The sequence below is a fragment of the Sphaeramia orbicularis genome, chromosome 11 (genome assembly GCF_902148855.1).
Source record: "Sphaeramia orbicularis chromosome 11, fSphaOr1.1, whole genome shotgun sequence".
Classification (NCBI taxonomy): Eukaryota; Metazoa; Chordata; class Actinopteri; order Kurtiformes; family Apogonidae; genus Sphaeramia; species Sphaeramia orbicularis.
In genome coordinates this window covers 15984354-15995406 of record NC_043967.1, presented here as the reverse complement: position 1 = coordinate 15995406, position 11053 = coordinate 15984354, and the positions used below count along the sequence as shown (strand labels likewise).

The window sequence follows — 11053 nt, the reverse complement described above, 5'->3', positions numbered from 1 at the left end:
CAAAGGAAACAACTCAACATTGTTGCTGTTTTAGCCAGTTACTGTCACGACTGAGTGAAAGACTGAACTCATACGCACTGTGCTGAAGGGAGAAAATGGGTTTAATAACATAAAACAATCCATGAGAACAAGACTAAATCGGGGTTTGAAAACATCAGAGTCCACGGGAAGACAAGATCAGGTCGGTGAGAGTCCGGGTTATGGCTCTGAAGTGAAATGGGATGAACGTCTATGGAGGTCTGAAGCAGTGACAGCAGCAGCAATGATCTGGCACCGTACCAGAGCAGAGGAGGTGCTTCTATGGGCTCCTAATGCAGATCTGCTCCAGGTGTGACAGGTGCCAGCAGGTGAAGGTGATAATGAGTCTGAGGGAGGGGTCTGTGGCAACGCAGGACTGCACCATGACATGCACTCTTTGTTCAATGGGCTCTATGCACAGCCTCACTACCTCCTGAACTTCAGGTAGGTCCTTTATTTCCTGTCCTTCAATATTGGACACACTGATTAATCCAGGTGTGTCTGCTACTTCTTGTTGTGACCACTGAGTAATTAGACACACCTGGATTAATCAGTGTGTCCAATAGTGAAAAACAGGAAATAAAGGACCTACCTGAAGTTCAGGAAGTAGTGGGGCTGTGTATATAGTCCATAGCTTTGCTCTCAACTCTTGTATGAATTGTATGAATTACCTAAGACTACAATGCAAGAAGCCATCAAGCTAAAATTAGCATGTTCGACGTTCTAAATTTGCAGCAAGAGCTAATTTTAGCAGCTGGTTAGCAAGTTGGTCTGAACTGAAATATACACATTATGATACTGACAGAGCTGACAGAAAAGTTATTTCCAGCCTAATAAATAGTCTTGTTTCAGAAGAAAAATGGTAGTTATACGACGCCTCATATGACGTCCATGAGCACACTGGTCTTCTCTGTTGCTCTGTCCAGAAATCAACACCCATTATGGTGTTCAATCATCCTCCTCAACACCTGGTAAATGTACCCTGAAAAATGACACCATCAAAGACACAAGCTGGAGTTAAAGTTGCAGAATAAACTCCAGAAATTTAACTCTTTCACTCTTTTTTTTTTACCTAACTCCAGATTATTTTACTCCACAAATTTGCTGTGTTTGCCTGTGTCAGATGGTTTTCTTTAGTGTGAATTCAGTTCCATCCAAATATTGAAGAGGTTGTCAATGTAAGAATTTCACATGTAATCAAAATATCAGAAGTAGAAAACCAGGGGGAAAAAATATTCATTATTTTCCAAACTACTTAGTCCTTGAGAGGGATGGGGGGGGGCGGACATGTTGCCAGTTCATCACTGGGCTGACATATACAGATGAACAACCATTCACTGTCACATTTACACCTTTGGGTGATTTAGATTGACCAGTTAACCTATTGCATGTCTTTGGATGGTGGGAGGAAGCTGGAGTACCCAGAGAGAAACCATGCAGACACAGGGAGAACTCAAACTCCACACATACTAATTATATAATTCTGGACAAGTGTTACGTCCCCCATGATTTTCTAAAACTAATAATAATGTGTACAAGGTGTATATTTTCATAAATTAGATGGTTTTGTTTTTTTGATGATAGTATTTTACTAGTTCCTTGTTTATCATTTCACACCTCAGTTGCAGCATTTATTTATTATATTTTTTTCTGTTTTATTGTTATTAGTGCTTTAAGAACTTTCCAAATAAGACTAGAAGTTTTTCATTTGGCTTTTGACTTTTTATTTACAAGAATTCTTGACAAATAAAAATCTTGAATCAGAAACTGGACCCAAGTGTTGGAATAGAACCCAGCACCTTCTTGCTGTGAGGAGACAGTGCTAACCACCACACCACCCAAATATCTGATATGGAAAAATAAATACCCAGCAATGTATTTTTGTCCTCTGTTGGGGACACACAAAAAGAAAAAACAAAAATCATCCACTGCTACAAAAAAAGTTGCACCATGCTGTTTCTAATCAAGGCAAATATTCAACAATGTATGATATACAGGTACATCTCAAAAAATTTGAATATCATGAAAAAGTTCAATATTTTTTGTCACTCATTTCAGAAAGGGAAACCCATATATTATATAGACTCATTAGACGTAGAGTGAAATATTTCAAGCCTTATTTCTTGAAATTTTGATTATTATGACTTACAGATAATGAAAACCCAAAAATCTGTGTCTTAGAATTTTGCATAAAATCAATGAAAAAAGGACATTTTAAACAGAAATGTCTGGTTTCTGAAAAATGTTCATCTGTATGAACTCAATACTTGGTTGGACCTCCTTTTGCATGAAATACTGCATCAATGCGGCATAGCATGGAGGTGATCAGCCTGTGGCACTGCTCAGGTGGAATGGAAGCCCAGGTTGCTTTGATAGTGTCCTTCAGGTCATCTGCATTTGTTGGATCTGGTGTCTCTGATCTTCCTCTGGACAATATTCCATAGATTCTCTATGGGGTTCAGGTCAGGTGAGTTTTCTGGCCAATCAAGCACAGTAACACCATGGTCATTGAACCGGTTTTTGGTACCTTTGGCAGTGTGGGCAGGTACCATGTCCTGCTGGAAAATGAAATCAGCATCTCCATAAAGTTTGTCAGCAGAAGGAAGCATGAAGTGTTCTCAGATGTCCTGGTAGATGGGTGTGTTGACTGTGGACTTCAGAAAACAAAGTGAACCAACACCAGCAGATGCCATGGCAGACCAAATCAACACTGACTGTGGAAAGTCCAAAGTCCTCTTTTCAGATGAAAGTCCATTTTGCATGTAATTTGGAAATCAAGATCCAAGAGTCTGGAGGAAGAGTGGAGAGGCACAAAATCCACACTGCTTGAAGTCCAGTGTGAAGTTTCCACAGTCAGTGTTGATTTGGTCCATTTAACCTTTCTTAAGTGATTTATCACCATTTATTATAACATTATCCTCTCCATTTTGCTTTTTTTTCTCAGTGAAAATCAGGTCTTTTCCGATATTTATTGTATCGATCATTACTTTAATCATCATGCTGAGACATTTGAGGGTTATCATACCAAAAACAGAGAAAACTTGAGAAAATTTGACTTTTTCAGTAAAATCTATCATTAACTGAACATAAACCAAATGTCTCCATCCACTGTCATTGATCCAACTCCATGGGTTTTACTGGTGAATCAGTCTTGTAGAAGATGATGGTGTTTCCATGTTCACTACGGAGCCTATGAACGTCCAAATGGGTCATATCTGATGACCATGAAAAGATGACAAACTGCATTTTACACTAATTATTGACATGTATTGATAGGATTAGTGGCTCTAAAGTTATTAAATATTTTAGATCAGTGGGTGCATTTGGTCACTGGTGTATATTTGGGTCTTTATGGGTTAAATATGATAAGTGTTCTAATAATTTTGACCACCACTGTATTGAAAATAAAGTTTGAGTTACCAAATTAGCATTTGTGAATATGAGATTTTGTTAAAATTATAATTAAAAGTTGATTATCTAGTATTCTTTAGTTTTGCTGTTGTCTTTGCTGAAACTAAAGAAGACATCCTCATCAACACAAAGTGAAAATCAGAGTCAATATTATTATCATCATCAAATTCTTTCAGAACTGTTTGGGGCTGAATAAAATAAAAACAAGGAGTTTATGACCAGATGAGTAGTTTATATTATCCATTTTCAACTTGGCAAGACAAGGGTTTGCTAGGTAGCATCTGTGTAACTTTTTTTTTTTTTTTTAAACTTTTTTTTTTTCTTAATTAAGCTTTGTACATAACAAACATGGCAATTTCACAGTATGGCATACATTGCCCGAGGGAACAGAACATCAACAACAAAGTAGAATACAAACGCAAATCAGGAAAAAGACGTCTTGAAATAAAAATTAATAACAATAAAATGCTATAAAATAATATAAAAAAAAAAAAAAAGAATAAATATTGTAAACCATTGCACAAGGGGGGAATTCAAGTATTGATTTCTATGGGAAATTTGTTCAACATTTTGTATAAGTTTGTGGCTTTGAGGTTTTCAGTTAATTTCAGGGACTTAAAGTAGAGTTTGAATTCATTTATAAAAACAATAAACTTGGGGGATGACTTCATAATTCTATTTTTGTATCTGTGTAACATCTTAAAGTATGTCTCATGTTGTTAGTGAGTAGTTGTCCCAGTAGAAACAGGGTGTGTTAGGTGGGCGGGGTTTGGGTGAAGACCAGCCAATCAGAGGATAACTTCCGGCAACAGCGTACAGAACGGAGCGTCACTGCCACGTAGAGGAGCATCTGCACGCGACTACAGTTCTTGTACACTCACCTACAAAGTTTTCTGCGGTTTGTCTGTTTGTGCTCCTGTCTGTCTGTCTGTCTGTCTGTTTGTGCTCCTGTTTCTGCTGAAGTCTGACTCTAACGGTATGCTGCTGGCGGTGCTGAGCTGGTTCTGCTCCTCCGTACTGGTGTGTGTCATCGGGGGGAAGCTGCCTGAGGCTGAGGTGAAGATAGAGGTCCTCCACAGACCCTTCCTCTGCCACCGTAAATCCAAGTATGGAGACATCCTACTGGTGCATCATGACGGATACTTGGAGAATGGGACCATGTTTCACTCCACGTAGGTTCCCACGTGTACTCTGTCACAAAGTTGTTGTTTTTTCATTCGTTTGTTTTTAATTTTTTTTTTTTTTTTAACTTTATTGAAAATAAATACACTACCGGTCAAAAGTTTTAGAACACCCCAATGTTTCCAGAATTTCATTGAAAATGATGCAGTTTAATGTCTCAGTGTACTCTGGAATTAAAGCATAGAACAAATAAACAATTGAAGTTAAAAAAGAAATCATGAAATCAATTTAGAAACCAAACTGTATTCTAAACTTTTGACTCATCAAAGTAGCCACCTTTGGCAGATAGAACAGTTGAACACACTCGTGGCATTCTTTCTACACTGGACATCAAATATTCTTCAGAAAGTTCTTCCCATCTCTGTTGCAGAAGTTCCCATAAATGTGGAGCACTTGTAGGTGTCTTTGCTTTCACTCTTCTGTCTAGTTCATCCCAAACCAGCTCCATGGGGTTTCAGTCTGGAGACTGTGCTGGCCACTCCATGTTTTCCAGCGGACCATCTTGTTCTTTTTTCTTAAGGTAGTTCTGGCATAGCTTGGACTTCTGTTTTGGGTCATTATCTTGCTGTAGGATGAACCCCTGACCAGCTAGGTGCATCCCAGAGGGTACTGCATGGCATAGCTGCAGAATGTTGTGGTAGCCGTTTGGGTTCAGGGTGCCTTTCACTCTGTACAAGTCACCGACCCTGGATCCAGCAAAACAGCCCCAGACCATCACACTTCCTCCTGTATGTTTGACAGTTGATGTCACACACTGAGGAACCATCCTTTCACCTACTCGACGGCGTACATAAGTCCTGCGGGATGAACTGAAGATTTCAAATTTGGATTCATCAGTCCATAACACCTTCTTCCAGTTTTCAGTAGTCTACTGGTGGTGTCTCATGGCCCAGGCAAGCCTCTTTTTCTTATTTTGAAGTCTCAGCAATGGCTTTCTTGCTGCAACTCGACCCATCAAACCTGCAACTGGAAGTCTTCTCTTCACAGTTGAAACTGAGACTTGCTTACTACGTCCACTATTGAGCTGTGCTTGAAGCTGTTGTCCTGTGAGTCTCCTATCATGCAAGCTGTTGACTGTCATAAACTTGTCTTCTGATTCTGTTGTGGCTTTGGGTCTGCCAGACCTCTTCCTGTCAGCATTTCCCAGTCCAGTTTCTGAGTGCCTTTGGATGCAGCTGTCTCTCTTTGGATTGTGAAGGAAACTGGACTTACTGACACCTGGACTTTCTTGGACATTTCTCTGTAGGAAAGACCTACATTTTTAAGTGTTATGATGGTCTGTCTCTTCTATCGTTAATTGCCTTTTCCTCTTTTCCATTTTTATAGTAACTCACTACTTTCTGCAGTACAGTACTGTTCAAATAATGCTCACAACGGTATGGTACCAAAGTGTGTTCCAACACTACTTTTATGCAGACACAGGGGGTTAGAAGGAATTAAGAAACGTTGGGACACCTGTAGGAATTGGTAGCACCAACTTTGGGCTTGATCAACCTCCATTGCTGCAGAACTGCTTTAAGTTGTTAACTCATTTCTTGTTCGCTGAAAAAGGCCTTTTTGTTTAATTCTGAAATGTACAGTATTTTTCAGTTTTGTTTAACCTTACCTTTTTTTTTTTTTTTTTTCCTCTGGCAGGTCACTGCTTACCTTTGTTCCATTTCAAGCTGTTCATTGGACTTGAACTGCTTGAATTTAAATACAAAACTGGGTTGATCTAAAACTTTTGACCGGTAGTGTGTGTAAGCAAAACATACAGAAATTTTGTACAAACATCAAGAAGTCAAAAAGAAAAATCGTCCAAACAAATAAATTAACCTAATGCAAAGGCTTACAGACACAAAGAAAAGACAAATAATAACAATTTAAAATATAAAGAGCTTAAAAAAAAAAAAATACAGCAGAGAGTAAATTCAATCCATTTTAAATAATTCTTTATAAATTGTCAGAGTGTTTGTGCTTTTTTTTGTTAAAGATAAATTCCAGTGATTTAATATATTTTTCGAATTCAATCTTAAAGACTTTAAAATTTGGGTGTGTTTTGGCATGTTTACTTTTGTGTATGTAAAATTTTCCAAATAAAATGATCATATTAACAATAAATTCAAAATTACGTATGTCATGTTCAAAATATGTAAGTACATTTTGAGATATTATAGCTATATTTTCACTGTCACAAAGTCTGTTTGGTTTTAGTCATTTGTTGCCATTATTTGTGTTGAATTTGTTGTGTTAGTGTTAAGAAGTACTTAAATTAGGCTTATTTATTTTAATTATATCTAATTAGCTTTATATCTGATTTTATCTAATTAGCTAAAACAGTAAAGAGTTGTCTTCTTTTGTTAAAGTTGTTTCATGTCTGTTTCATTTCATTCAACAATGGATTTATTATTCAACCATAGAACATACAAAAAATAGAATATAACAGGAATATACAAAACATCAGACATTCCAAGCCATAGTAACCATAAACTAATAATAAGAAGACATAAAAACTACAAGAATAAATAAAGTAAACATCTATAGACAAAATATAAATAAATAATAAGTAAATTAAAGAGAATAAAAATAAAGATTCAACAATAAGTAAAAGTGCAGTTAGGATAGGAAAGAAAAATTATATTACAATATAAAGTGGCAGACCAATTTATACAAGGTAATTGTAGTAAAACTGAAGCACTGATAAACATTTTTTTTTAAAAATTCAATTTAAAGGTTTAGAGATTCAAAATAGATTTTCAGTTCTGTTAAAAATAATTGAAATGATGGGAATGCACATACACATTTTTACGCACATCTATTAAAATATGTTTGTATGCTAATCTTAGAAAATGCTCACCTTTCAAACAAGTTTTATATATAGCTTGTTGGTGAATGAATGACTTTTCAGTATTATTTTTGTTCCATACTGAAACTTGACTTGACTTTTTCTCAAATCTCTAACACTTCATCCTATCTGTCCTCCAGTCGATCCCATGGTGACAAGCAGCCAGTTTGGTTCACACTGGGTATCAGGGAAGTGATCAGAGGTTGGGATAAAGGCCTGCAGGACATGTGCACTGGAGAAAAGAGGAAACTTGTCATACCTCCAGCCTTGGCCTATGGGAAGGAAGGAAAAGGTACTGTTCTGTTCTCTATGTGCATGCAAGCTTCACTGCATGATGCTGTGCAGGCACTAACTTCTCAGGAGAACAACAACTTAAGGTATTGCATCATGCATGTTTGTTGTTAAACTGTTTGTTGCAGGACTGCCACACTGAATTCAGTAACAGTCTGCCTCTATCAACCTGGAGCATGTGAACAATACTATAGTTTGTTCTGGGCAGAGTACATCATCATAACCAATAACCTCTATCCCTTATGTCTTTAACTAACCTTCACATATGATATAACTAATGCAGCTGAACTTTGCTTCTCATTAACAATGTTTTCTGACATATTGCATATAACCGAGTGCTTCTATGGAACTGGTCCCTAAAAACATGACATGGAGGCTAAAAATTCAAACTACATGTAGACTAATGTTAGGAAGCAAGTTTGAAATTTTGGGTCTATTTTGAAAATAAATACTTACTGAGATAAAAGAGAAACAGTTTTTCAGATAAAACACGTTTTTATATTATTTTACATTATACTTAACACAAAAATCTCCATGTAACACAGTCAAAAGGACATGAAAATTATGAGCCACTATTTTTTTTTTTTTTTTTTTTTTTTAACATCTCTTTATTCTCTCACAGGTACATTTTGGGAATTTAACTAATGATGCAAGGCAGAGTGTTTCACAAAAAATCATTCGCAATTTATATACGTTTAACTGGGCAGTTCTGCACGTAACACAAGTGGACACGATGGGTTACATACAGAACCTGGAATGAGACTGAGATTCGTGAAAAACCTGCATGTCTGGATTAGAAAAACCACTAGGATCATCAAATTTAACACTGTCTTTATTTATAGCGGTATATAAGACCATTTCAAGCCATGTATTCCAGATAAAATGCACTGACACCTAGGTAGCTTTTCCTGTCCCAATTTTGGTCCTATTTTTGGCCCCAGTATTTTATTAAAGATTCATTAATTTTGGGATGGCTCAGAGCAAGAGTGTAATTTTTTGCTGTTATCTGAGGTCATCATTAGGTACATCCTGGGGGGAAATATGTCTAAATTTCTCTGTATTATTAGGTCTAAAAAGCTGGCCAGGTACCAAAATGTACCCAGTTTCATAGAAGCACCTAACTACAAAATATTCAATTCTGTATGTGTCCCTGCATTCACTCAAACTGAAACTCCTCAAGTAACCTATAACATTATTTTAGAACATGATCACAGAGCCCTCAGCTGACCTCTTGCCCTGTCCTGTTGTCTGTGGACAGGTAAGATCCCACCTGAGAACACCTTGACCTTCATTATCGAAGTTCTTGAAATCAGAAATGGACCAAGGTCACATGAATCCTTCCAAGAGATGGACCTCAATGATGACTGGAAACTGTCAAAACATGAGGTAAATACAACCAAAGAAAATGGTGACATGATAAGTAGAAGTGTCTTATTTGTCATTCTCATGTCCTCTGTTTGTGTCTTCCAGGTGAAACTGTACCTGAGGAAGGAGTTTGAGCGTCATGGCTACCCCCCGAATGACACTCTACATGAAAACATGGTGGAGGACATTTTTGCCAACGAGGATGAGAACAAAGATGGTTTCATATCCTCCAGAGAGTTTACTTACAAACATGATGAACTGTGAACTCACTTCTTTGCTTTGCCTCTTCAAAACTGAGAGGTACTAGGGTTTTACTGCAAAGACTCTCAGGTTACATCTATGCATTTTGTTTTTGTGGTTTAACCCTTAAATGCCTCATGGAAAGACATATGTGGTGGCCAAAGACTTATATGTCAGTTTGTTCATTTTTTTTGTTTCTTTCTTGTCCCTGTGAATCCTAAACCACCGAATTAAAGATTCTCTTTTTGGGACCAGAACAGTTCAGCTTTTCTATTTGAGCACCATTTAATCTTTGTGGCATAATGACACTGAAACGTACTAGACCAGCGTAAACACTGCAAGAATCAAAATCTTACCAAGTGTATTTTTCTCATTTCTAGTCAAAATATCTCATCACACTTAAAATAAGACATAATCACCTAAAGAGTAACTTGTAAGTGAGATACAAGAACGTATTTTTAGATAATAGATCTTGAAAATCTTATTTCAAGAAATCTTACCAAGATAATTTTCACTTGTTCCATTGGCAGATTTTTTTAATCTTGAATTAAGCAACCAAATCTTGAATTAAGCCAAAAAAAAAAATGAGGCTAACAACAGGAATTAATAACAAAATAATAATGGTTACCAAAAAACTTTGATTTCAATGTAAACCACACATGACATAGGTGAGTTTTTGTTTTTTTTGTTTTTTTTCTGTAGTAGTCTTTCAGCCTTCATCTGACACTGCATTTTTAGGACAAAGGTGACAGTTCCAAATAGACGGAGCCACCACTGGCACTGTTTTCATCTTAATTCGATTTAATTATTATTTTTTGCTTATTTCAAGATTTTGTTGCTTAATTCAAGCAAAAAAAAATCTGCCAATGGAACAAGTGAAAATTATCTTGGTAAGATTTCTTGAAATATGATATTCAAGATCTATTGTCTAAAAATAAGTTCTTGTATGTCACTTACAAGTTACTCTTTAGGGGATTATGTCTTATTTTAAGTGTGATGAGTTATTTTGACTAGAAATGAGAAAAAAACACTTGGTAAGATTTAGATTTTTGCAGTCAAATGATTTCACCCCATTGTGAATGAATATAGAATATAACAGTAATGAATTCATGTGATGTACCTTGAATAACTGTTTCTAAATGTATGTCAACTTCTTCTGTTCTATTTTATCTGAGCTTGGTGTGTTACATTTTGTTATGATTACATGAGCTTTGGAAAACAAAGATGAGTTGAAAGTAATGACGTGACAGTTTTGTTTCATTGAAGTGTTTCCAGTTAGCCTACATACAGAGTACAGGTGTCTTGGCACTGCTGCAGCTAATGACATCTGTGTTTGACAGGTTAAATTATCTGTGCTAAAGGGTGTATCACACATGCCTACACTGAAGTGTCAGTGCTGCCATTCAACATCAAACACAAACTGATTATTATTATAGAAATACACAACATAACATAAGCAATTTTGTACACTCTGTTCATAGAGAATAGAGGTTTTTTTTTTCCTAGATGACAATGATTGGAATAGAGAAGAGACATTAACTACCTTTTTTTGTAACGATGTGCTACACTGCAAAAATCAAAATCTTACCCAGTGTATTTTTCTCATTTCTAGTCAAAATATCTCATCACACTTAAAATAAGGCATAATCACCTAAAGTGTAACTTTTCAGTGAGATATAAGAACTTATTTTTAGACGATAGATTTTGAAAATCTTATTTCGA

General features: G+C 36.3%; 1 protein-coding gene across 1 annotated transcript; it reads left to right on the top strand.

The window, feature by feature from the left end:
• Positions 1 to 4273: 4273 nt before the first annotated feature.
• On the top strand, positions 4274 to 9783 carry LOC115428519 (peptidyl-prolyl cis-trans isomerase FKBP14-like). The gene is made up of 4 exons (XM_030147613.1): positions 4274 to 4601; positions 7576 to 7727; positions 8985 to 9112; positions 9197 to 9783. The coding sequence occupies exons 1-4, from the start codon at positions 4408 to 4410 to the stop codon at positions 9353 to 9355; spliced, it is 633 nt and encodes a 210-aa protein (XP_030003473.1). The 5' UTR covers positions 4274 to 4407; the 3' UTR covers positions 9356 to 9783.
• Positions 9784 to 11053: the final 1270 nt, after the last annotated feature.